The following is a 25,738-nucleotide window of genomic DNA, read 5'->3' as shown; positions in this document are numbered from 1 at the left end:
ATGATGTGCTTTTTACCTAAGAGGACAGTTACATCTCCCATCCTCAGGGTCACCTGACAGCGTTCCGACTCCCAGGACATCCCTGCTCTGGAGATCAGGTTCTCCCAGGCCTGGCCTTGGCCCTTCCCCATAACCGGATCACCTTGCCCTTGAGGCCTGGCTAGCTCCCACCCTGGAGAGCCCTCATGACCCTCGGGTGCCAGGTCCCCTCTGGACTTCTGGAACTAAGCACAGGTGCTGTCTCTGGGGCTGCGGCGGTGGTCAGACTGACACCCACTTCAGCCACACCTGGCCACCTCCCAGGGACCACCTGCACCGCCCCAGGCCCAGGGAAGTCCCTGCCGCTGGCTTCGGGAAGCTGTCCTGGGGGCTCCTGTGTAGGCCACCCCGCCCAGCATAAGGGCGGGTTTTCCCAGAAAAACCCTCCGGGGTTTGCGCCGCTGCCTCCCCCGACCTTGCGGCCGCCCGGACATTTAAACCACCGGTGCCCAGGAGCCCGCTCGGCGGCCGGCGGGTAGGTGCGGGATGGGTGCGGCCGGAGGGTGAGGATGAGGGGCCGGTTCAGCCCAGCAGTCAAGGCCGAGTGGGTTCCAGGCAGGTGGGGCCTGGCAGGTTCAGGGCAGGTGCGTGTACATGTGTAGGCCAAGTGGGGCCTTGGGGGTTCTCAGCAAGTGCGTGTGATCATTCGGGCCGGAGGGGACTGGTGTGTGCGGGCAGGTGCCTGTGAGGTTGCCGGGAAGGCGCGGCCAGCGGGGGCGGGGGAGCCTGGCGGCCGGGCGGGGCGGGCGGGCGCGGCTTTCAGCCGCCCGCGTGGTCCTGCGCGGCGCCCGCGCCTGGAAACAGGAGGCCGCCGCGCCGGAAGCCCCGCCCGCGCGCGCGCCCTGTCCCCGCCCGGTGGAGCGGCTGCTGGCGCGGCGCGGCGGCTCGGCACGGCGGCGCCCGGGCGCAGGCGAGCGGGCGGAGCAGCGGACGGCGCCCAGGCCGCCCCACGCGCCGGGCTCGCGGCGGAGCGCGCCGGACTCGTCGGGGCCCGCGGCCGCCCGCGCCTTTCAATGGGCAGCTCGCACTTGCTCAACAAGGGCCTGCCGCTCGGTAAGGCCGCGCGCGCGCATTTCCGGCCGCGGGGGCGGGGCGGGGCGGGGCCGCGGGGGCGGGCGGGGCGGGCGCGGGCCCCGGCTTTGTGTGCGAGTGCGCGTGCGCGCCGGCGTCCGCGCGCCGGCGTCCGGGGGCGGGGCTGGGGGGCGGGACCGCGGGAGCGTCGTGCGCGTGCGCGTGCTGCTGCGTGCGCGTGCGCCGCCGCCCCGCCCGCCCGCGCAGGTGACACAAAGGGGCGCGGGGACCTCGGGACCCCCGCAGCCGGGACCTCGCACTCGGTGCGCAAGCCCCGCCGGCCCGTCCGTCCTGCGGGACGGGCTGGCCGGGTCACCGTTGACGGGGCCCTGCAGGGAGGCCGGGCGCGCCGGTGACCCCACGTCCTTCGGGGCCGGACCTCGGACCGCTGCCGGGGGACGTGCGGGGCCGCAGCCTCGGACCCGAACCGGCCTGTCTGCGGGTCCGCAGCGCCGGGTCTTCCCGCAGGCGATCTTTACTCGTTTTTGAAATGACGTTTTTGAAATGAAATGACCGTTTAGAGATCTTGACTCGTTTTTGAAATGATCGAAGTGATGCGTCAGCTGGGAGGCGCGCCGTTCCCGCTCACCCGGCAGAGGTGGCGGCAGGGCGCCCTTCTCTCTATGAGTCCGTTTCCACCTGAGTAACGGGACAGGTGTGACCCGCATCTGTTTGTCCCCAGGCACCTTGTGCCCTTCCTGTTTTGAAAGGTGTCAGGAACAGGCATTCTGCGTGCCCCGGGTAGCTCTGGGGGCCCTGAGCCTGGGGCTGGGGGGCGCAGGCCGGGCGGGGGGCGCCACGGGTGGTGTTGGTTTGCCGGCCGCTGCCCTACGCCCCAGTCAGGCCACTTCCGTGTCACGCCCACCTGTCTTTCCACCCTTGCACAGCCCCAGCTTCTTCGGGCTTCCAGCCACCGGGCTGGGGCCTTCTCATGGTAGGGGTGCATCCTGTCGGCAGGGGAGGGGCCCCACCCGGGAGGGGCCCCACCCGGGAGGGGCGCCACCCTCAGCTTCCAACGCCACCACCCTGCCCCTGGGGCCTGCAGATCGGGGCCCCAGCCTCCGAGGCCTGTGGAGGGAGGAGCTGCCACGGCACCTGAGCCACGGGTTTGGACGGAGCTTCCTCTGGCTGGTGCCTGCCTGTCCCGGAAGGGTGCACCGGCCCTGGGCTTGCCGGGAGGACGGCCTTTAGCTGGCAGCCTCTTAGCCGGGAACCTGGCCTGGGCAGCCCCTTTCTGGTGATGCTCTTCTTCGTGGTTGGTTAGGACAGGTTTGCTCTCGGGAAGTGGGATGGGGTAGGTTTTCTTCCAGGTGCTCTGAGTTGAGTAGTCACGAGGGTAAGCCCCTCACCCAGCTCCCACTTCTCTGGGTGGCTGGAGAGTTGGCTTGCACAAAGGGGGTCCAGAGCCGGGACTGCCGGTCGTATCCCATGGGGGCGTCCTCCACCTCTCCAGGACCCCCCCACTTTTCAAGAGAAGCAACTTTATTTCTATAAAAACATACACAGGCAAATATTCCGGAGAAAGCCAGCTCCCAGCAGTGTGGACGTCTGCGGTGCCCTGTGGGTCAGTGTAGCCTGTCTACTCTTGAATGGGGCAGCATTCCTCAGCCTCTGGGGGAGTGCCCACAGCAGCCAAGAGCACAGAATTCTCCCTGGGGAAATCCCGGCTGAGCCCCTGACCAATGCATGGTTATGGGCCCCTTACGTGACTTCTCTGTGTCATGTCTGTAAAGTGGGGATGGAGCGTGTGAAGAGGTTGGGATCACATGAGTGAGCGTGTGCCAGGCGTTGGGGATGGAGGGACCGGACCAAGGCTGGGGACAGGGCCGGGGGCAGGGCTGAGGGACAGGGTCTCCATGCAGCAGCTGTGAAACGTCACTCTGGAAGGTAGGAAGGTGACATTCCCTAAGTTACGGGTGGCATCACGATGAACCCGCCCCAACCTGCGTTCTTTCAACGTGGATCATGTTCTTGTTTCCGGGATTCTGAGCATCGCGAAGGTAGCAGAACACGTGCACACACGTGGGCGTAAATGAAGATGGTGAAAGAGGTGAACACGCGTGGGGAAGTCTTGGTGACGCATTCTCACCTTTTGTCACAGTTTTTATCCAGCATGTGTGTGGGTCGTCTTTTGGTTTCCGAGGAGTTGAGAAGTTGAGGCTGAGTCTGGCCGGTGGTCCTGCTGGAGGTTTTACGCGGCCACGCGTTGCCTGCGGGAGCGCCCTGGCCTTGGCTGCAGCGGCTCAGCGCCCACCCCAGCCAGACTCTGCCTGGGGCAGCACGGCGGACCCCGGCCAGATGGCTGGGCTGCGGGGCAGTGGGGCGAGCTGGAGAAGGCTGGCTGCTGCTGGCTCTTCAGGCAGAGTGACGCGGGGGCAGGCGCGGGGCCGCCCTCGGGTCGTCAGAGTCCTGTCTCCGGAGGTGGCTTTCCGGAGGGCGTGCCTGGTAGTCAAGCTGGAGGGCCGGTGCTGGCAGAGTGGCTGGCTTCACGCAGGAGGGTGGGGAGGTGGCAGGGGCAGCGGCCGCCAGCGGTGCCAAGGAGTTTCCTTTCCTGCTGCTGAGCTGTGCGCGTGACGGGCTCCGGCTGCGGTGACTGGGGCTCTGCGGCGTGCGGGCCAGAGGCCTGGTGGAGTGAGGAGAGCGCACCCTCGCCGTGGGCCTGGGGAGACTGGCCATTGGACGGGCCGTGGGGCCAGAGACTCTGTCCGTGGCTGCCGCGTTTGGGGCCTGGGTTGCGGGGGCAGTTACTGGGGCTGGAGAGGAGCAGAGGCCCTTTTGGGGGCAAGTTCTGGGTGCGCTGAGCTTGAGATGCTCATCGGTGCTGCAGAAGGAGGCGGGAGCTGGCCCGGGACCCTGACCTGGTGCTCAGGGCGTGGTGTGGCCGAGGGCCGGGTTCTCGGGAAGCCCGGGCTTCCTGCAGGCCCTGGTGCCAGGGATGCGCTGTGATCGGTCTGGGCGGCTCAGCGACTCGGGTGACCCCAGAGCGTGCCAGCTGCAGCCCCTGGACCCTCCGAGGGTAGCCCCACACTGGGGAGCCGTGAACGAGGACGCGTCTTAGGTGCGTGGTGGGGGGGGGTGGGGAGGGGAGGAGCGGCCGCTCGGCAGGAGGGCCGCGCGGCCAGTGTGTGGAGCTGGGCAGGAGGGAGCGCGAAGACGGTGCCGGAGTGTCCACGTCCCCCCGTGCGGCTCCCCGTCGTTGGCATCTTCCCTTAGCGTGGAATGCAAGCCGCAGCTCAAGTCCCCTTTCGTCCTTTCCTGTCCCCTCTTGTTCCCTCCTGTTCCGCCGTCCCCTCTTGCTGCTGCGTGGCGCGGCTCAAGGGAACCATCTACCGGTCCTAGGGTCTGGGCGGGGTGTTAGGACAGCCGCCTGCCGGGCCTTCATCGAGCGCCCTCCTGTTGGGTCCGAGCTGGGTGGCGGCTGGCAGGGACGTCCACTTCGGCCCCGCAGGTCTGGCCACCGCCCGCTCCCGGCGTTTGCCCGGGAGCCGGGGCAGCCCAGGGCCGCGGCGCTGCCAGCTCTTGGCACGGGCTTCCTCTCTCAGCAGCCGCGCTGGCCCCTGCGTTCCCCTCTCCCCTTTACTGAGCCGCTGGGATGCGGGCATGCACTGCCTCTCCCCGTGGCGGGCACCTGGAGCCTCTGTGACGTGGGATAGAGCCGTCTGTGCGTCAGGGTGGTCATCAGAAATTCCTCCCTCCCCACGTGCTCGCCGGGTGCCCCCGGAAGCCCGTCCTGGCAGAGCTCGTGTTCTGGCCGTAGGGCCCCAGTGGTCAGCCGGCACCCACGTCCATCCCTGAACAGAAACCGGGAGGGCGGGAGGGGAGCAGGGAAGCTGGGGGTGGTGGGAGGAGGTGAGGCCCGGAGGAGAAGGGAGCCTGGGAGTGTCACGTGTTGGAAGTGCGGGGCTGTGGCCCCCGGCAGGTGCTCCTGGCAGCAGGTGCGGCCCTGGCAGGCACACTCACCCCGACAGCACCTCCGCGTGGTGAGCAGGTGTGGGGAGAGCGGGGGGTGCTGGAGAGGGGTCCGCGTGAGGATGGGACGGGCCCTCCTGCGCCCAGAGCCCCGGGTCTGGGGCTGACCAGGGAGGGCGTCTGGACACCTGGGAACCTGGGGCCAGCCTCACGCCATCGGGAGAGGGGACAGAGTCCTCACGCCTCGGCTGTGCCATTGCTGAGGGGACAGAGTCTCCGCCCTGACAGGTGTCCTGGCTGCCAGCCACCCGCTCCCCAGGGTGGCCCTTCACCACGGTCTCTGAGGTCACCAAGGGGCTGGGGCCGTCCCTGTCGTATCTGGTCCCCAGAGTTTCTTTGCAAGGAGCCGGCCCTGTGTCCCACCCTCCCAGATGGGGTCCAGTTTCTGGTAAGGGGGAGGGGCAGGTGTGTCTGGAATCTGGCCGGGGGGCTTCCGGCCAAGACCCCATCCCTGCCACGCCCCCGACCACGAACCGAGCCCCTGCTTCACCTGGTGGGGGAGGGGTGCACACCCTTGTGGCTCCCGAGAGACGGGCAGGTGAGTAGAGGGTAGGAGCCCCTGAGACTCGTCCAGTCAGCACAGGGTGGGGGGGCCAGGCTGGCGGCACTGCACCCACCGGGCGCGTGGGACATGGCCTGCGTGCCACCCCCAGGGTCCACGCCTGCTGGCCACGGGCCTTGCTCTCTCCACCCATCCTTCACTCCCTCTTGAAACATGGGGCTGTTCCCCCGGAGGGCAGAAGGCCTCCTGTAGGTTCCTGTGCAGGGTGTTTGGGGTAGCGGTGGCTGTAGGAGGTGGCTTGGTGGCCCTGAGGTCCCTGGGGCTACCTGCTGGCCTGCTCTGGGCTTGACCATGACCCTCCCCTCCCCTGGCCTGACCTTGTCAACCCTTCAGCGCACCCCCTGCTGCCCTGTGCGTCCAGGGGCTCTCCCATCGGCGTTTTGAGCAGTGAAGTCACTTATGGGGCTTCTGTTTGGCGTATTTGTAGAAACAAGGTGCAGCTTAGCGTTTTCACCCGTGAGCGTCCCCAGCACGAGCCCAGAAGCTTCTTGCGACTGTGGTCTTGCTGTTACTTCAAGCACAATTGGACGGTTGAATCCCTGTGTCTCGGCCACTGCTGGACGCAGCCGTCCTGCCCACAGGGCACTGGGGCCGGGGAGGGGAGAGCCAGACTCACCCTGTCTGTCTGCAGTGCCCACCAGAGGTCGCCTCCCGTCTGCACGTTGGGCCTGAGACCTGCCCAGGGCCCTCCGTCTGTCCAGGCTGGCCTCCGAGGCCCGAGGCCCGCCAGCCGCTCCTCTGGGCGGGCACCCACCGCCCCCATGGGGTAGCAGGGATGCACCTGGCTCCTTTTAGGCTGCTCAGCATTGGCAAAGCAAAGCTTCCTTTTGAGACCATTTTCACAAAAGGATTGGTGGGCGGTGGACATGGGAGAGCCCAGGGATCCAGGTTGTTTCACCAGGGCTGGGAAGATGCAGTGCTGGGCCGTACTTGAGGCGCGTGAGCCCCGGCCGGGCCTTTGGGTGACAGGGAACCGTCTTGGCCGTCGGCATGTAGCGGGCGTGTAGGGACGCTGCTGACGGATGGGACCGCGAGTGAGCCAGGGAAGGCCCGGCTGGGCGCTGTCCTGCTTCCCGGTGCAGCTGGCCCTGGTTCCTCCAGGGTTTAGGGAGGGGACTGAAGAAAGCCTCGTGACCAGACGGCCGGCTGTGACTCCTCTGGGGTCTCCCTCACCTGCACACACTGATCTCCTCACGTGTGGTTCCCGGGGACCCTCGGGTACGAGGGCAGGGCACCCAGGTCGGCCTGACTCGGCCGTGCGGAGGTGACTACTGTGGTGCTTTGCCCGGTCCTGCCACTGCAGTTTGGAATGAGTTTGGGGCCAACTTTGGAAGAGACGATGGCACCAGTGGGACCTGGGTTGCAGGTGTTTGAGGTCCTGGAGCTTGCTCTCCTGCCTCTGCCCAGTCGGGGCCATGGCGGGGGGGCCCACTTGCAGTCGGCAGCACCCACCCTGGCTGCGGTGTGGTCGGTCAGTGGGAGCGAGGCTGGGGCCCCAGAGCCAGCGAGACCCCAAGCGAGGCCAGCATCCTTGCCGCCCGGCCCAGGCACCCCACCCCCGTTGCTGTCCCCGAGCCCCTCTTCTGAGGATCAGGGTAGGAGGGTGAGGCTGGCCTCCAGGTCGGCCTGGAGTGAGAGGAGGGCCTGAGGACTGGCACTGAGGTTCCCTGAGGTTCTGGGGGTGTCGTCCTGTCCTGGGGCCGCCCCCGGGGCGTGTCTGGGGTGTGGGGTGACACCTGCTGCCTTACGGCTCGTTGAGTACGTTTTTCACCAGAGAAAGTTAGATCAAAGGAGCATCCGCTGTTTGCAGCGTGGAAGCGTTCCGATTCCTCGTGCTTGGTGATTTCGGAGAGGAGCGTGGCTGCATGGGGCCCGGCGCGAGTTGCGGGAGCTCTGGTAGCGCGGCCCCTCGGGCACGGAGTCCCTTCGCGGCGGGGCTGCTGTCCACGCTGCGTGGCCCGGGAGGCGGAGCGGGTGCGGCGGGACGGGGACCTGGGCCGGGGCGTCATGCCCCTACCTGTGGGAGCGTGGGGGGCCTTGGCGCACGTGGCCGCGTGGGGCTGAGAGGGGCCGGGGCCGCCTGGGAGCCGGCGGTGAGGTCAGTTCGGGTGCTGGACACGCACCGGGTGGCCGGCACTGAGGGCCGCGGACGGCCCATGGCTGCAGGCGGCCCCCTGGCCCTGCCGCCCGTGTCCTGGGGTCTTGGGCTGTGCCTGGCTGGCTGGAGCTTTCCTGCCGCCCGTGTCCTGGGGTCTGGCCAGTCCCCGCAGCTGAGCCGGATCAGGGAGGACTCGGTGCGCTCGAGGTTTGGGTCATGACCAGGTTGTCCTGCCCCCTCAGGAAGGGCTGGGCAGCTTTCTGGGGAGGACTGCACCTGAATCTAGCCTCGGCCCCGGGACACCGCCCGCAGGGCCCGCGGCTGGGATGCAGGAAGCGTCCAGGTCGGGGTCTGTGTCCCGGGGCCCTTTCCCCCAGCGGCCTGTCGGAAGTCCAGTTTCCTTGCCCTGTCGTGGACCCAGGAAGCGATGGGCCCCATGAGATAGGAGCTTGTGGAACTGGCCACAGCCCGCTCCCTGGGCTCTCCTGTCCCCAGGCCTCCCAGCTGGTGCACTTGGTGGCATCCGGGCGGGGTCCCGGGCACGTGGCGGCGACCTTCGGGGTGAGCCTCTTGCCTCTGCATCCGAGCCGTGGCCCCGCCGGTCACTCCCACGCAGGGCCGGGCCTGATTCCAGGTAGGTCCCGGCCCGGCAGCCACGGGCCTGGGGTCAAGGTGCAGGGAAGCCCCTCCTCCATGGACCTGAGGTTCGTGAGTCTAGTTGACCGTCCGTGGTGTTTAACGTGTCTCTTGTGTTTAATTTTTAGTCAGACTTTGACCCGGCGTCGGCTTCAGTGGTCGCCGTGGACGGGAGCCTAGGAGCTTTGGTTCGAGACAATTAAAGACGTGGGATGAGGATCCAGTGACAGGACGCAGTTCCGCAGGGGTTCTGAAGATAGACGCTTTGAACAGTCGGATTCATGGTCGTGGAAGCCGAGCCCATATTAAGAGATGTCAGGTTGGTCGGGGCTCGGGAGAGTGAGGCCGCCCGAGGCCGGTGTCCCCGCGGCCGCGGAGAAGGAGCTGCTCCCGGGCTCCCTGCGCGTGGCGGGGTTAGGACAGGGACGTCCCGAGCGGGCGCGTCGCCCGGGCCCCACGTTTGCCGTGGGGTCTGCTTCTGTCGAGGGTCTGGAGGGAGGGGTGCCCGGCCAGGCCGCGGGTCGGCGCGGGGTTTCTCTGGATGTTCCCGTGGACTCGCCGCGGTGGGGAGCCCTCCCGGTCGCGGTGTCCTCCGTGGGGGGTTCCCGTCCTCTCTGACCGCTGGGCGCTCCAGACAAGGCTCTGCAGGCACCTTTCAGCTAAGACACCTTCGCAGACCCGGAGGGCTCGGTTTCTTGCGGTCGCGTGGATCGATGTTGGGCGGAGTTCAGGCTGAGTGAGGCTGGGAGCGGGTGTTTGTCACACGCTAAAATGAGTAACGTCTTTAAGTGACACGGCGCTGTTCTCCCAGTGGAGCTGGAGAGACCAGGGCATCGTCTGCACAGGACTCCCGCCGTCGCACCACAGACAGAGGGGGCCCGGACGCTCTGCTCGTGACGCGGGGGGAGGTGACCAGGGTGGCCCTGGCCTTTGGACCCCAGGCCAGGAGCCCTCCCGGCGGTCCTGGCGCCTTTGCTGCCGGTCCTGACGGCCATGCGCTCTCGGGAGTGGTGGGCACTGGTGGGCCGCTCCCGGTTCTCGTCCTGCGCCCCGTGCGCCGGCTGCCACGTCCCAGGGCAAGCCTGGTGGGGCCGTGGTGAGGGGGCGGGCCGATGCGGCCACCGCTGTCTCGGGTGTCACCTGTGAAGCCCTCCCGTCTCCACCTGGGCCTCGTGTGGAAGGAGCAAGTTTTTAATAATTCTTTGCTGTCTTGTTTTGGGAAGGTGAGGGGTTCTGGCCTTTTTCTGGTGTTTTAACCCTCTTCTACCTTTGCGCTGTTTCCTGCTCCTCAAACCCACAAGCAGAGGCGATGCTGGTGCCGGGTGGGTCCCTGTCGGGTTTTTGGGTGGCAACACCACAGTGTCGAGTGGAAGAGAAACATCGGGTGCGTCCCCGAGCCCGTCGTTCCAACCCGCGTGTCTGGCCGCCAGCTGGAGCGCGGGGCTGCCTGGGGCTCTGCACCCCTGAGGCCCTGATCCGTGAGGGGGGCGGTCACCACCGTCGGTGTCCACTCAGGCGCCAGTGAGCCGTGGCAAACACCAGTGCGTTTTCCTTCCTGATTTTTAACATATTTTTGACAAAGATCCTGGTGGCTGGACACGTAGAGTTGGAAGCGCTTGGGGTGGGCTGAGGTTTCAGCGGGGGCCGTGCTGCCGCGGGAAGCTGAGCGTCCGGCCCTGTCGTTGCAGGCGTCCGACCTCCGATCATGAACGGGCCCCTGCACCCCCGGCCCCTGGTGGCACTGCTGGACGGCCGGGACTGCACGGTGGAGATGCCCATCCTGAAGGACGTGGCCACAGTGGCCTTCTGTGACGCACAGTCCACACAGGAGATCCACGAGAAGGTACCACGGGCGGGGCGGGGAGGTGGGGAGCCGTGGCCTCGCCAGCGCTGAGGCAGGCGTCCCAGGGTTCCTGCCGGAGTGGGCAGGTGCGGAGCTGCCCTCACCACCTGGCCGGTCGGGAGGCGGGGGTGGGACGTCTCCGTTACAACCAGTTCTTTCCCAGAAAGTGGCGTTTGGGGATGTGGCTGCAGTGGACGGTGCTGGGGGCGGGCAGGCTGCATCTCCATCACCTGACGACTCAGGCCACGGCAGTCGCCAGGACACCCCGAGCCTGTGCCACGTGGTTTGCAGCTCTCAGGCTCCCTGGGACAGGAAGTATGTTAATCTGGTTTCTGTTTGTAGTCACAGCCAACCGGGTACTTCAGAACCACCTTTCCCCTGAGACAGCTGAGGAAGCTGGACCCAGGTTTATAACACCCAGGTGCTTCGGAGCGCCAACAGGGTCAGGAGAGGCCCAGATGCCACAGGGGTGCACAGGTCGTGCCCGCCGGGCTGGGGCATTGGCTGTGCTGGAAGAGGCGGCTGAGAGGCCGGGGCGGCTTTGGCAGCCTCATGGGCCGGTGAGGTTGGAGCCCTGCTGGACCCTGGCTCTGGGCTGGACCCTTGGAGAAAGGACGAGCTGGAACCAGATGCACCCTCACGTGTCCACCAACCGGCCCAGCCACGTCCACATCAAGCCTTGAACTTGGATTATAGGCAACCCTGTGCCCTATGCTCAGGTGGCTGGCAGAAACAAGGGAGAACAGTACACTTTACGGGAAGAGACCGTAGGCCCGGGCCCCAAGTTGTTTCTGCAGATCACCTCCTAGCACAATGTTCATCGCACAGTCGAAGATAACAAGATAGTAGGAGAAGAAAGAACTGAGCGAAAACCAGCAGAGACAAAGGACTGGAGGGACCCACGGGGCCGGGGGGGATGTCTGCTGCTACAACCACAACGTGAAAACCAAGCCTGCACTCCAGAAGGAGCCGAGAGCAGAAGACGTGACGACGGCAGGCTTCGGGGGAGTTTTTAGAGGATCTAGGAGCTGAAACAGCAAAGCTCAAAGTGAGAACTCACTGGGCAGACTCGCCAGCCACTCGGGTCAGTGGCAGGACGGAGGCTTGGGGTGAGGGGGCCACGGTGGGGAGCCAGCCTCTGACAGAAATCTCAGGGACCGAGGGGAGGGGATGGGCCACGAGCAAAATTTGATGCGAAAAAGGCTGACGATGGTCCAGAGCCGAGGGAAGGCAGCAATAAGCGGGTGAGAAAAGTGCGGCAGTGTGCACGCCCGGGCGGCCCCTCCGGGAACTGGGGCCGGCGGTTTCCCAAAGCCAGGCAGGCTCGGGCCACCTGCCTGGCCGTCCCAGCGCCAGTATTTCTCCCAGAGAAGCAAAACACACATCCACACAGAAACCTGCCCGCGAGCCCCCCAGCAGCTTTGTTCCTCGTGGCCGGAGCCAGAGGGAACCAGGTGGCCTTCAGCCAGGGCACGGGTACCGAGGAGCCCCACTGGGCAAGAGAAGGACGGATGAGCCACGGGCACCGGCGTCAGCCGGGCCAGAGCAGCCAGCTCGTGAGGGTCACGTGCATTGTCACTCTGGCCAGCCACCACGACGGGGACAGCGAAGGAGACGGAGGTGCCGGGTTCAGGTGCTGCTAACACGGGGGTGTTCCTTTGTGGTGACGGCAGTCCTGCATTCTGTGTCCTGTTGTGAGGCGGCTACTCGAACAGACTCACAGTGAACTTACACAGAACAGCACTCACGGGCAAGGACAAGACGGCCAAGGGGACGTGGGTGCACAGACGGACCTCCCCGGGCACAGGCTCGTTGCCCACCACAGGGGCCGGGCCAGGGGACACGGGATCCCTCTCGCTGGCAACTTCTTGTGAATCTTAAACTGTTTCCAACTAAAAAGATACGTTTTAAAAAACCAGTAGTGGAATGAAAAGAGATATACCGAGAGAAATTTTTAAAAATTGTAAACAGTACTAAAACAAGTTTTGCCAGTAAATTTGGAAACTAAGACAAAACGTGTTTTTTTCCAGAACTGTAACTTACCAAAACTATTTCAACAAGTTAATATAAAACCCAGGGCTTCCCTGGTGGCGCAGTGGTTGAGAGTCTGCTTGCCAATGCAGGGGACACGGGTTCAAGCCCTGGTCTGGGAAGATCCCACATGCCGCGGAGCAACTAGGCCCGTGAGCCACAATTACTGAGCCTGCGCGTCTGGAGCCTGTGCTCCGCAACAAGAGAGGCCGCGACAGTGAGAGGCCCGCGCACCGCGATGAAGAGTGGCCCCCGCTTGCCGCAATTGGAGAAAGCCCTCACACAGAAACGAAGACCCAACACAGCCAAACTAAATAAATAAATAAATAAATAAAATTTTTTTTAAAAAACCAAAAACCCAAATAAACAAGTTGACAGACCCCTGGGGAGGGGGATAGGGCCCTCAGAGCCCCACCCGACGGGCAGGCGGCGTCCCCCCCGAGCCCTATGCCTCCTGACACCCACGGGAAGCCACAGCCAAGGCCTTGCCTGCCAGAGAAGAACAAGTAGAAAAAGTGTCCTGGGGACAGAATTTTATGCTCCTGACAGAAGAGACGTTAGGACTGTGTAATTGGTGTCCTTAGACCTGAGGTAACGCCTGATTGTACACCGAGCAGGACGCGGTGAGAAAGGAATCACAGGAGAACCAGAGGGCGCTCCTGGAAACTGGATGGGAGTGGAACATTTAAACTTGAATAGGAAGCTCAGAAGACGCAGTCAAGGGAAGCCCAGAGGAAAGATGGAAGCGATGAGGAGCAAGGAGAGATTCGCAAACTCCCCAGGGGTGCCGTGCCCAGCTGGCCAGTGCAGCCGCTCTCAGGAGCCTCCCGTTTCCCATCCTGGACAAGCACTTCCTTCCCCCCTCTTTGCTGCCAGGGGTGACCAAATGACTACGTCCAGCCAGGGAGAGGACAGCAGCCTTTGTGTGCAGAACCACCTTCCCTCTTTCTGCTGGCTGGAAACCAGATGTGATGGCTGGAGCCTGGGCAGCCACCCAGACCACAGAAGGAAGCCATGTGGAGCCAGGGGAGCCTGGGAATGGCGGGGCAGCAAGACAGGAGCCCGGGACCCCGACGGCTCTGGAGCTGACACGGGGTCCGTGGACCACCTGGCTGCAGGCTTTGGCCTAGAAGGGAAATATCAGCCTGTCTCACGTGTCACATCTGATCAGGGGTTTCTGCCTCCTCACAGCTGGTTGGACGTCCGTCCGACGTTATTTGAGCGTTAAGGAGGAGAGACTGACATTTTCGCTACCACACAAGGAAAACAACCAAAGCTGGACGGTGGCTCCCGCGCTCCTGTCGGGGGCCCGGGAGGCCCTGCCGTTCAGGATCCAGAGTTCACCAGCGCCGGGGCGGGGGACAAGAGCCAGAGTGGCCCCAGCTGGGCGCATCAAAGCTCCTGAGAGGAGGGGTTTTACCAGGCTCGCTCACGTGCCCACACGCGGGGCCGGCGCAGGCGTTTCTCCCCCCTGCCGCTCTCTCCGAAGCTCCTCAGACAAAGTCAGGTGCCCGTGAGGTGGGGGCAGCCGTGGAAAAGGAAGACCTGGGGTCCCGTTGAGGGGCTGGGCCAGGGTGGGAGAGACGCGGGATGCGCCTCGGGTTCCAAGGGCACCAGCAGGGGCCTGTTGGAGTGAAGCACCCAGTCCCAGGAGGGATGCGCTGAGGCCGGGTAAGACATGAGATAAAATCCAGGGAAAACGCAGAAACAGGCACTGTAGCCAGTGGTGGGGTGGCTCCCGGTCGGTGGGACCTGAGGACCCTGGAGGCGGAAAGGACTGGTCAGCCCACGAGCCCTGGGGATGCTGGCCGGTGCCCTCATGTGCACCCGCTGTCACCAAGAGTGAGAGGGGCGTCTGCAGGGAGCGTGTTTGCCCCTGGTCAGGACAGAACCAAACGTGGGCAGTTCTGCAGAAAGCACGGCGTGGAAAGGAGGGGTCATCTGAGTACAAGGCAATCAAAACAATCTCCCTGCAAGAGAAATCACACAAAACAGGAAGATAGGGGGGCGAAGGAGACGTGTCTGCAGTGCGTGTAACAGTCGGGGGGTGAACAGCTGAAATACTCAGACTTCTCAACCAACAGGAAAAGGACAAATCCCAGTAGACAGTGGGCGAGGGAGGGGGTGTGTGGACAAAATAGCGACCACGGAGCAGGTGACACTGCCCCCCCCAGGGACTCACAGACACCCAGGGGCAGCCGGGCCTTCAGCTCGCAGGTCTGGGTGGCGCTCCGGCAGGCCTGTGAGAATCTGGTCTGCGGTCTTCAGCCCGCTGTCCCTCCGCCTGGGCCATCTGTCATCGGGAAATCCCACAGAAGACGCCCATCTGGAAAGATAAGAAGTCGCTGAGGGTGTGTGTGTGTGTGTGTGAGATGCTGGGAGGGGACACTCGGGGCGAGGAGGTGCCCTGACCGGGGGCCTGCCTCTGGTGTGGTGCCCAGTGAGTACCCCTCAGGCCCTGTGCTCTGAGCGCCTGGCCAGGTGGGCCGCGTTACCCCTGTGGACCTGAGGACACCAGGTCAGTGACTAGCTGGGTACACAGCAGGTAGAGGCTGGCAGGAGTGGACGCTGGGAGGTCGGTGCCATACCCGGGGTGTCATGGCCACTCTGCAACCAGGAAAGGGGTCACGAGGAGCCAGCAGGAGCATGGACCTGGAGTCCGGACAGGGCAGTGTGGTGCCCCTGCAGTGGTCCCACCCTGTAGCTGGTACAGGGTGGGCGCTGCTCTGAGAGGAGCCCGGGCTCCCCTCTGAGAACACTTCGCCTGGTACCCTGCGATTCGAGAGGTGCTCAGTAGAAAAAGGACCAGGCGTGAAAAAAATAATTTACCCAGAAACGTACCTGGGTGACTGAGTCACACCCAGAAATGCAAATGAAAGCTAAAATAACAATTCCAGCTTGCGTGCGTCACACGGAGTATTTGGAAGTTGGGAATGCCTGGTACTGGGCGGTCGGTGCTGATGGGCAGACTGTGCCCCGGGGGCAGTGGCAGCAGGACTGGAGCCTGAAGAGGGTTTGCAGGGATCCGCTCACTTCTCACCTCAAGGAGACAAGCAAACACGTGGGGTTTTGCTGCAGCACAGCTGGCGCTGGAAGCCACACAGTCTCTCCAGATTTAGAAACGTTCAGACCATCGTGGACCATCCCTGCTTAAAAGTGCAGCCCGGGACGCTTAAGGACCACAGCTGGGTGCGATGCTCAGGAAAAGTCGCCCCTGCGCCTGCGCCTGAGCCGCGAGGACCACCTGCCCCGTCCCGCCTGCCCACAGCCCATCCGCACACCCGTCGTAGCCGAGGGCCCCGCAGGCGTCCAGCCGATCCACCTGCCTCTGCGTCCGGGGCTGCGCCTCCCAGTGCTGGCAGGGACGTGTCCCTCTCTCTGGTTCTAGCACCCAGCCGTGCCGGACACCGTGGGCACCGACAGATCTCTGTCTACATGCAGCCTGCCCCCCAGCTCCTGCCCGCCTGCCCCAGGGGGCCCTCCTCACCAGCTCTTGTCCGCACAGCACAGGGCGGCCAGAGGGGCCTCCCCTCTCCCCTGCACCTCCCCGTGGCCTTCGCCATGTCCACTGCCCTGTCTCTTCCTGCCCACCCTCCCCACGTGCTCTCGGTTAATCCCCTCTGCTGCTACTCTGCTGTCACACGCCGGGCCTCACCCCGTCCACACTGGGTCCCGTCGAGTCATGGCACCGGAAGTCAGCGCCTGCGTCTGTGGCCCTCCCGGGAGGCCGGGGAAGCTGTCAGGACTCGGGCATGATGCAGCCAGTCCATTCACGCACCCGCTGGCAGCCCCCTGCTCCCGGAGCTGAGATTCCTAGATCTTCCGAGCTGGGGCCAGAGCAGGGCTGGCAGCACCCCGTCCCTTCCTTGCAGGATCAGGAACCCAGGACCCCTCTGCCCTGCTGCCCAGCTGTCCTTGCCTTGGTCCTTTCTGTGAGGTCCCCTGTGGCCGTGTCCTCCAGGCCACCTCAGGCAGCAGGAGGGGAAGGGAGGCCAGGCCAGCCTCAGAGGAAACTGCGTTCCGGGTGGCTGTGTGTCCGGCTGGGACCAGGGCTCAGTCATCGTAGAAGGGGCGAGCCTGGGGCCGTTAGCAGTCTCCCCGAGGCTGCAGTCCCCTGCCCTGCACCCCACGCTCAGAGCCCACTCCACTCTGCTTACCGCATCAGCCACGGGCCAGCTGCTTCCTCAGCTCGCATGTGGCCCCTTGTGGTCCAGCAGCCTCTGTCGCCCCGGGGCACCCAGGGTCCGCACTGGAAGCTGGGTCCAGAGGAGAGGGCCGCAGACACATCATCACAGGTTCCCAGTGGACTCTGTTTCACTGAATTTGAGACGTCATTGATTATGACGTCCCGTTAGGGAAGAATAAACCTCGTCTCCAAGTATGGCAGGTTTTGGATTACATGATGCTTTGGAACGGGGTGGGCCCGCTCCGCAGCCCCTGCCCTTGGGCCCAGAGATGGCAGATTATGCGTCCCTGGCCTTGGCCAGACTGCGTCCTGGTGCGGAGCCGGCTCATGGTCCTGGGCTGTGGCCCCGCCCTCCTCGACCCGCGCTCCCCGCCCCCACCCCCCAGGAGCGAGGTGCGTCGCACGTGGGTGGGCCTGGCGCTGGCAGAGCTCATGGACTTAAGCTGGCGGGTGGGGGGCGGTGCCTCCTCGAGGGGGGCCGTGGGCGGGGCTCTGCGTGGGGCGCGATGGTGGGTGGACCTCGCCCACGGGGAGGTCTGTGCGCTTGGCACCAACCTGCCCGCGTGGGCCTCACCTGGAACAGACTCGCCGAGACACGCGGGCCGCCCCCAGGTGTCCTGGAGCCCTGCACTTGGGGACGACGGCCCCGGCCACGCTCCGAGGGGTGCAGAGACAGAGCCGGCGGGCCCCTCCTGGGGGCTGCAGCTGGCGAGGCCCACCTCAGGCGCAAGCGCGCCCGGAGCGCGTGCCCGACCTTGACGCGCCCTTGACACCCCTCCCAGTGGCGGGGCGGGGGGAGGCGGCCCCCCGGGTCTGCGGTGCCGTGGACAGTGCGCAGGGGCTGCGGCTGCCCCGTGCCCCTTCCTGGTGGAGTGACCCTCCAACCCTGGGCCGTGCAGGCTGACCTGGAGGCCTGGCCTTGTGCGCAGTGGCGGTGGGGGTCGGCACGTCAGCCCCCTCCCCGTTTGGAAGGGGTGCCCTGCTCACTGCAGCGCGTTCACTGTCCCCGGGGGCTTATCCGCCGCTCCGAGCGCGTTGCGGCCTTGCGGCTGCTCCTGTTCTGGGAGCGGTCTGTCAAAGTGGCCGCTGGCTTCTTACCCTATCGGCAGGGTCTGGAGGTTTCAGGTGTGCCGGGTCCTCCCAGCGCCCGGCGTTTCCCGTCTATCGTAGCGTCTGGTGCCCAAGGAGAAGGCAGCCCCCGCGCACCCCCCTGCGTCAGGCAGGCAGAGGGCTGTCCCCTGTGTCAAGGGGGGCAGGGACCCTCGGTGTACTTCACGAGTTTGCTGGTCCGTCACACTCGGGTCACTGCAGACCGCTCACACGGGGATTGGGCAGCTTCCCCCCCGAGAGGGCCTGCCATGCGCACCGGAGAGAAGGCTGCTCGGGTGGGAACCTGCCGGAGCCCTGGGACTCGCCTAGCGGGGGCCGCACTTCGGGGGAGTGCCCGCGTGGCTTCTCCCGCAGCGGCACCGGCTCACGTGCCTCCTTCACTGCAGGTGCTGAACGAGGCCGTTGGGGCGCTGATGTATCACACCATCACGCTGACCAGGGAGGACCTGGAGAAGTTCAAGGCCCTTCGGATAATCGTCCGAATCGGCAGCGGCTTTGACAACATCGACATCAAGTCAGCTGGGGACTTAGGTAGGACGGTCTTGGATTCTTCTCTTTGCAACTTTGCGCACTGCTTCCTTGGTGCAATCTCATCACATTTTGTCCGTTGGTTTTACCGGGAAGAGGAGAGTCCCGCTGCAGCCGCCTGCCTGTCTGGAGGTGGCCTGGGGGCCGGCAGCGTGTGGGCCCCACGCCAGCTTCCCTCAGGCAGGTGCAGGGTGGCAGCAGCGTCCCTCAGAAAGCCTGGGCATTGTGGGCGGCGTGTCCGCCGCCCTCCCGCACTGCCTCCTGGGGACCGTGGGGAAGGGACATAAGCCCGGGGGGGCGGCGAGCACATCCGTGTCGGGGTTTGCGCAGCCCTGTGCACGAGACTTGGTTTGTGTTGTGATGTAGGACACGTGGGAGTGTGTACACACAGGTGTGTGACTCACACTCACGGAAACAGACTTCAGTGTGCTCCTCCAGGTACAGTCTTCCGTCTCTTGTGACGTTCTGGTCTAGTCTCTCCTTATCCTTTGTTTGTGTTGGTCACGGCTTAAGGGCAGGTGAGGACACGCCCGGCCACGGCCCGCGGTCACCGACGGCGGCCTCAGACCTGCAGCGTGAAAACGGCTCCCGCTGTCGGCTGCCACGCGTCCCAGGGTTCATTCTGCTCTGCCAGCCCAGCTCTCTCACCCCGCTATCACCTGTCCCCAGGAAGGCACCGCAGTGTCAGGCTGCGGTCTGGGCACTTTTCGAGCTGGGACGTCCTCCGGGCCTCGTCCCCGTTTGCGGAGCGGGTCCTCATTGCCTCGCGATTTCTTGGGCTGGGGCTCCGTCCTTCGTCCAGGGACAGTCTGGGGCGTGCCGTGCGGTCATCCCTGCCAGACCTCCGCAGGGCCTGGTCCTCTGTCAGGCGGCAGCCTTGTTCCCGAGTCTCACGGGGCCTCCAGCTCTGTTCTCGCTCAGTCTCCCCTGCATGACCTCCTGACCCTGTCTTAGGTTTTGTCTCAAGCCGAGCTGGTGAGGGGGTGGGGAGGGCAGGGCCTGGGGAGGTGTGGCCTGGCCAAGATCCCTTTCCAGAAGGTCCAGTGGCAAGTGGTCCAGGAGGGGCAGAAGCAGGTGTGGGCATCCGCCCAGGCGGCCTCTCTTCCTGTCCCCCACCCTGTCTGCCCACTGGACCCATGGGTGGCTTTCCCACGCGGCACGGGGCAGGTAACCTGCATTTGTCTCCTAGCATCCTGGGGCAGGGACGTGTCCTCCGGCCTGTCCCAGGTGAGACCCAGGACCGTTCTAGTGACTGCCCCACGTATCTCGTGTCCGCAGGCATCGCCGTCTGCAACGTGCCGGCCGCGTCCGTGGAGGAGACCGCCGACTCCACCATGTGCCACATCCTCAACCTGTACCGCAGGACCACGTGGCTGCACCAGGCGCTACGGGAAGGCACGCGGGTCCAGAGCGTTGAGCAGATCCGAGAGGTGGCTTCTGGCGCCGCCAGGATCCGCGGGGAGACCTTGGGCATCATCGGACTAGGTGCGATGGCTTTTGCCCCCGTGCACAGGCTCTGTGGACCCTGAGGCTGGGGCTGCGCCGTGCTGCTGGCAGGTGCCCCCACCTGGCGTGGTTGCCCAGCCAGGGGACAGCACAGGGTTGAGGGGTCTCTGCCCCAGAGACTGTGCTGGCCCATATCTGCCCCGGGAACACCTAGTGGGGCCCACGCACGCGCACAGACGTTACACAGGTGCTCTTGGGGTCACGCGTGCTCGTGCGGGCACGCACACTCACGCGCGCTTACTCTGCCACTCCCCTGCCCCGCAGCTGAGCGCACAGGCCTTCGGGCGATGGCCGGGCGGGCGGCCCTGGGCCCTGCTCTGGGTGGACGGAGGCTGCCCACGCCACTCACCCGCTCACTCGCATGCCCTGCAGGCCGGTGTCCTGGGCCAACCCCGGGCCCCTTGCGCTCAGACAGCAAACCAGGGAACGGAGACGTGGGGCGGCAGGCAGGATCCGGGGGGCAGAGGTGCCGGGGTGGTGCGGGCCTTAGGGGTTGGGGAAGCAGGGGAGGGCAGTGTGGCGGGAGGGGCCTGCCCGTCCACCTGGGCCACCCAGCATGGGCGGGACCGTAGCTCCCTGCGGCCCCATCAGCTGTCTCACAAAGGTTCTCTATGGCAAAGGCGCCGCCTCGTGCAGCTGTGGGGGAATTGCAGGGCAGAGACGCGCCTGCATTAGTGCAGGGGGTCAGGGTCATGGGCGTCCGTGGGGCACAGGGGTGTCCCTCCCTGACACGACTCGCTGTCCTGCTGGCTGTGCACACACAGACGCCAGGGCTGGCCAGAGCCCCGTAGCCCTGTGAGCGCCCTGCTCCCGACACCTAGGCCCCAGCGCCCTCAGCCAGTCCGGGGGCAAGGATGGCCTGGCCCGTGCGGTGTGATGAAGGACGGGAGGAAGGAGCGAGGGTGGGGAGCTGGTGGGGAGGAGGAGCTGGGTGTGCCTGGCCAAGTGGATTTGGGGCAGCCACCTCTAGGCAGTGTTGGTCAACACACTCAGTGGGGTGGGGACGCCCCAGAGGCTGCATCTCAGCCAGCGCCCGGCGGCCCCGGGGACCACGGCCCTTGGTCATCTGCTCCGGCCTTCCCCGCGCCCCTCGGGACTCCGAGAGTCTCTGTTCTGGTTCCCCACTGCCCAAAAGCAGAGTGGTCCCCTGAAACCTTCTGTGGCCCGAGTGGTGTAAAGGGAAGAAGCAGCGACCTTTGGATCCACGTCGCTCGTGGAGGCCAAGGTCACAGCAGCTCCACACCGAGACACGGTGTGTGCTTCCCGGGGACGGAAGGGGCTCTGTAACGGCACCTGCCAGACACACAGAATGCAATTTCGCTTTTGCCTTTTTTCATAAAAGTGAAAATCCTCTTCGGGTTTCTTTTGGTTCCTGGAACTGGGGACTGACGTCGTAGGTGAAGTGGCTTAAAGCGAGGCCAGCCGAGCGGGGGCTCCCGTGCCAGCGTCGCCCACCGGGCAGTGTGTGTGACTGCTCCGAGGCGCTGGCACTGTGGCTGGTCGGCAGGACCGCTGGGTGCCCGTCCTCCCCGGGCCCTCTGCGCTGGCGCCTCACCAGCCTCCACGGCGGCCCGTGGCCCCGAGCGCAGGGCCCTGGCGTGCCTGCCCCCCCCCCCCCAGCTCCTGGCCTGCGCTGCTCCCCTGCTTTGTCTTCTCGGGAGCCGAGGACAGAGGGCTTCAGCCTCCGGGGCACTGGGGCCTGTCCTGACACTGCAGCCCCTGCCTCGCCCCCCGTGCATCCGTGGAGCCCCCGTCGGCGCTCCCCAGCTGCCCGGAGCCCCGTCCCTTCTCTGCAAAGCCTCGTCCTGTGCACGTCCTGCCGCTCGGCCTCTGGGAGCAGACGTCTCAGGGTCACCCCAGGCAGATGGGGAACCGAGGCGGGGCGGCCGGAGAGGTGCCGTGGTGACACCTTGTCGCCCCCCAGGTCGCGTGGGGCAGGCGGTGGCGCTGCGGGCCAAGGCCTTTGGCTTCAACGTGCTGTTCTACGACCCCTACCTGGCGGACGGCACGGAGCGGGCGCTGGGGCTGCAGCGGGTCAGCACCCTGCAGGACCTGCTCTTCCACAGCGACTGCGTGACCCTGCACTGCGGCCTCAACGAGCACAACCACCACCTCATCAACGACTTCACCGTCAAACAGGTGTGCGGCCCGCCGGCACCTCCTGCGGGACAGCGGCCAGGGGCCCCGGGGGACGGCGGGGTCTGGGCGGCGGGGCCCAAACCGCCGCCTGCCCGCCACTCCTGCGGGTCACCGGCCACCGCGCAGGCCCTCCCGCGGGGCCTTTTCTTCCCCGAGCCGCGGCTTCGGGCCTTTCAAGTGCCCGTGTGTGCAGAGGCCTGTGTCGCAAGCGTGCACAGTGTATATACGTGGGGGTGGGTCAGTTCCCACCTGGACGACGGTGCCCACCCCACGTGTGTGTGTGTGCACGTGGGCTTGTACACACACGTGTGTATACATGTACTTAAGTGTGGGGTGGCCGTTTGCATTGATGTGTGCACATAGGTGTGTGCGCACACATGCACGTGTGGTTACGTACACGTCCGTGTGTGCACGTGTACGTGTGGGTGGGCGTGCGTGTACATTCTGTGTGCCCACCTGGGGCCTCAACTGCTGTCTGCCCCGGGCTCCTGAAGCCCCGTAGAGAGTGAGGCCGGGCACCTTGGTTCTCACCCAGTGGGTCTGGGCCTCTGGGGGACAGGGCGTGGCCGGGGGCGCTGATCAGAGCTGTGTGGTCCCCGAGGACTCAGTGAGGCCCGGACAGGCATGAGCTGCCCCAAGCTGATGGACGGCCACCTGAGCCCCAGGACGGGGTGGGCTTAGTTGGGGTGAAATAGGGGTCACAAGGAATCCCTCACCTGGGAGCAGGGGAGCCACTTCCCTGAACCGGCGGGGGAGTGTCTTCAGGCCGCACTGTCTCGTGTCTTCCCAGATGAGACAAGGGGCCTTCCTGGTGAACACGGCCCGGGGCGGCCTTGTGGACGAGAAGGCACTGGCCCAGGCCCTGAAGGAGGGGCGGATCCGCGGTGCGGCCCTGGACGTGCACGAGTCGGAGCCATTCAGGTGCCTCCCGGTGGTGCCCTGGGGTCCCCGAGACGGCGCTCGCCCAGCTTACACCCCGCGCTAGCCTGCGTCTGACCCGGTGGCCACAGCGCCGCGAGGGAGTGGGGCCCCGATGCCCACGCACGGTCTCCAGGCCCCAGCCTCAGGCATCTGAGGGTCCGAGGACAAGGGAGCCTGAGATCCCACGTTGGGCAGACCTTCCTCCCTGGCCAAATCTCAGAGCGAGGGGAGGCCACCACTGTGGGCCAGGATGACCCAGTCCCCTGCACCTGGTGGGAAGGGCTCAGACCAGGCATCCTGCTGAGTGCCCGGGGGCACGAGGCGGCTGGCCCCCATGTGGCCACGTCAGAGGCCTCATGGCCGAAATGCCTGTCTGGGGCAGCAGGACAGCTCCAGGTGGGTCTTCACCCTTCCGGGACAGAGCGGTGTCCGGAGGGCCTGGGGTCTAGAGCTCACAGCCACTTGCAGGGAGGGGCAGGCCTCGCGCCCCCCCCCCCCCCCCCACCGCCAGTGAAGGCCCCTCCCCACTGCAGTCAGGAGCCCGTGGGCAGGTTTGTCTTTCAGGGGGAGCCACCAAGTCTGACAGAGGGTGGGGTGTGGCTCCGGGCAGGGGCAGGGCCTCTGACCTCCTGTGTGCCGTGCAGCTTTAGCCAGGGCCCGCTGAAGGACGCGCCCAACCTGATCTGCACCCCGCACGCGGCCTGGTACAGCGAGCAGGCCTCCATTGAGATGCGCGAGGAGGCGGCCCGGGAGATCCGGAGAGCCATCACAGGTGGGCCGGGCGGGGGGCCCTGTGCCTAAGGGGAGCGAGTCTGTGGAGACTGCCCATGTCCCCAGTGGAGCCCCTGCCTCTGGGGTCCCTTTGGTGGCAGCCGCCTAATGCAGGCACCGTCCCTCCCGTCTCCCCGGCGTCCCCCAGGCCGGATCCCCGACAGTCTGAAGAACTGCGTGAACAAAGACCACCTGGCAGCTGCCACCCACTGGGCCAGTGTGGACCCGGCCGTGGTGCACCCCGAGCTCAACGGGGCCGCCTACAGGTGAGCGGGGGCTCTCGGCCTGGACGTGTGCTCACGCGGCCCCCGTGGACACGGACAGTTGGGGCTTAAGCGCCCGAGCGGGGGCGACCTTCAGGGCCTGGTGGACATGAGACCGTCTGGGTGGTGGCCACACCGGGAGTGGGACAGCGTCCCCCAGCAGGCGGCCTTCAGGAGCAGCCTGGGGTCCCGCCCCGCTGGCCTCACCTGCCTCCTTCCTCTCCCAGCAGGTACCCCCCAGGCGTCGTGGGCGTGGCCCCCAGCGGCATCCCCGCCGCCGTCGAAGGCATCGTCCCCAGCGCCATGTCCCTGTCCCACGGCCTGCCCCCCGTGTCCCACCCACCCCACGCGCCTTCTCCTGGCCAAACCGTCAAGCCCGAGGCGGATAGAGACCATGCGAGCGACCAGTTGTAGCCCGGGCGGAGCTCCGCAGTCTGGGCACCGGCCAAGCCCTCGGACAGGCGTGTGCAGGGGCGGCGCCGCAGGTGGCCTCCGGGACGGTCCGGGCGCCAGGGGTGAGAGGTGGCACCCTCTGCCCGCGTCAGCTGTAGTTGTCCCGTCCCGAGGGCCGGCCGCTGCCGTGTCTTTTGCGTCCTCGTTCAGCAGCGGAAGTCAGTAGTTCTATCATGAATGTCCCCGTCTGTGTACAGTCTTTAGAACATCACAAAGGATTTGTTTGCTTAGCTGTCGGCAGGAGAAGCCCGAGGCAGGGCTCAGCGGGTCTGCTTCAGACGTTTTCCCTTTTGTGTGTGGATCGCATCCCGAACCAAGCAGTTGGCAAACTTCTCAGGACAGTGAATCCTCCCCGTTTTCTTTTTATGCCACACGGTGCATTGTTTTTTCTACCTGCTTGTCTTATTTTTAGAATAATTTAGAAAAACAAAACAAAGGCTGTCTTTCCTAACTTTGGCATGAACCCCCCTGTTCCAAACGAAGACGGCGTCGCCAGCGGTGCAGAGAGGAGCGCGTGGGCCTCCGTCCCGGGCGGCGGGGCCGCGGCGCCTGGCCGCGCGGTGCCGTCCTGCTGATGTGGTAGGCTAGCAATATTTTGGTTAAAATCATGTTTGTGACCGTAACCATTTGTATGAATTATTTTAAAGAAATAAAAGTCCCAGAAAGAGCCGGCACGTCCAGCATCTGTTTTATCGGCTTCGTGTCACCGGGACACAGGCGGGGTCAGTCCTCTTCTCTCCTAGCGCTGGTGGCCTTGGGGCTGGACGGACGGCCCAGTGAGCCCCGCTGTCACCACAGGAGGGGCGCTGCGGCCTGAGTGCTGGCCTCTGCCTCCCCCCGCCCTCCGCCCTCGGGCAGCCTTGGACCCGGGCCCCTGGGGGCTGCAGAGGCCGCTGGCTCCAGGCTCGTAGGGACGGGCTCAGCGACACCGCTCTGTCCTCGTCACGCCGCCGCCTCCGGAAGCCCCGCCGCGCCCGTGGGTCAGACCGCACCGCGTGGCTGGGACGCGTGGCTGGGATGCGTGGCTGGGACGCGTGGCTGGGATGCGTGGCTGGGACGCGTGGCTGGGACGCGTGGCTGGGACGCGTGGCCGCGCTTGCTCAGCAGCTGCTGCCAGACGGGGGCCTGAGGGCGGGGACGGGGCGTGTCCCTCCTGCCACCTGCCGCAGCTGTACCGGGCCCGCCAGCTCCGGCCCCTCGGCCTCTCGCCCCTGGACTCCTCGCTGGGTCCCGCGAGGGCAGCGGTCTACAAACACTCGCTTACGGGAAACTTGTGGGAAAAATGCCTCGGTTTTGCCCACGTCCCCGCCTGGGTGTGGGCACGGAACCCGGGGCGGGAGCTGTGTCGCACTCCACACTCGCCACCTGCCACGTTCCCCGCGGCCACCGTCCCCCGCCACTCGGGTCCACGCCGGGTTTTGGTTCATTTCTGCTTCTGGAGCCGCTTACCCTTGAGTCGTTACTTGATTGTGGAAGGTTCTCAGCTGTTCTGTCTTCAGTGGTCCCCCTTCTTCCCCCTCGGGAATCCTGAACAACAGTGAAAGTACAGCTTGCACAAACTGGGAAGCAGCTAACGTAACTGAGAGCTGGTGGAGCAGTGACTTAGAAGGAA

At 65.6% G+C, this 25,738-nt stretch overlaps 1 protein-coding gene across 5 annotated transcripts; it reads left to right on the top strand.

Annotated features, from left to right (window-relative positions):
• Nucleotides 1–498: 498 nt before the first annotated feature.
• Nucleotides 499–24,793, top strand: CTBP1 (C-terminal binding protein 1). Of its 5 annotated transcripts, none has more exons than XM_061191857.1 (10): nt 499–514; nt 8,504–8,694; nt 10,064–10,218; nt 17,932–18,076; nt 19,352–19,558; nt 21,504–21,718; nt 22,509–22,639; nt 23,284–23,411; nt 23,559–23,676; nt 23,901–24,793. In XM_061191857.1, the coding sequence occupies exons 2-10, from the start codon at nt 8,688–8,690 to the stop codon at nt 24,085–24,087; spliced, it is 1,293 nt and encodes a 430-aa protein (XP_061047840.1). In that variant the 5' UTR covers nt 499–514; nt 8,504–8,687; the 3' UTR covers nt 24,088–24,793. The 5 variants fall into 5 exon arrangements, with proteins under 5 accessions (XP_061047840.1, XP_061047841.1, XP_061047837.1 ...); XM_061191855.1 differs by lacking the exon at nt 499–514 and adding an exon at nt 988–1,092; XM_061191856.1 differs by lacking the exon at nt 499–514 and adding an exon at nt 8,329–8,373.
• Nucleotides 24,794–25,738: the final 945 nt, after the last annotated feature.

This window comes from Eubalaena glacialis, chromosome 5, assembly GCF_028564815.1.
Source record: "Eubalaena glacialis isolate mEubGla1 chromosome 5, mEubGla1.1.hap2.+ XY, whole genome shotgun sequence".
Lineage (NCBI taxonomy): Eukaryota > Metazoa > Chordata > Mammalia > Artiodactyla > Balaenidae > Eubalaena > Eubalaena glacialis.
This window is presented reverse-complemented; position numbering and strand designations above follow the sequence as displayed.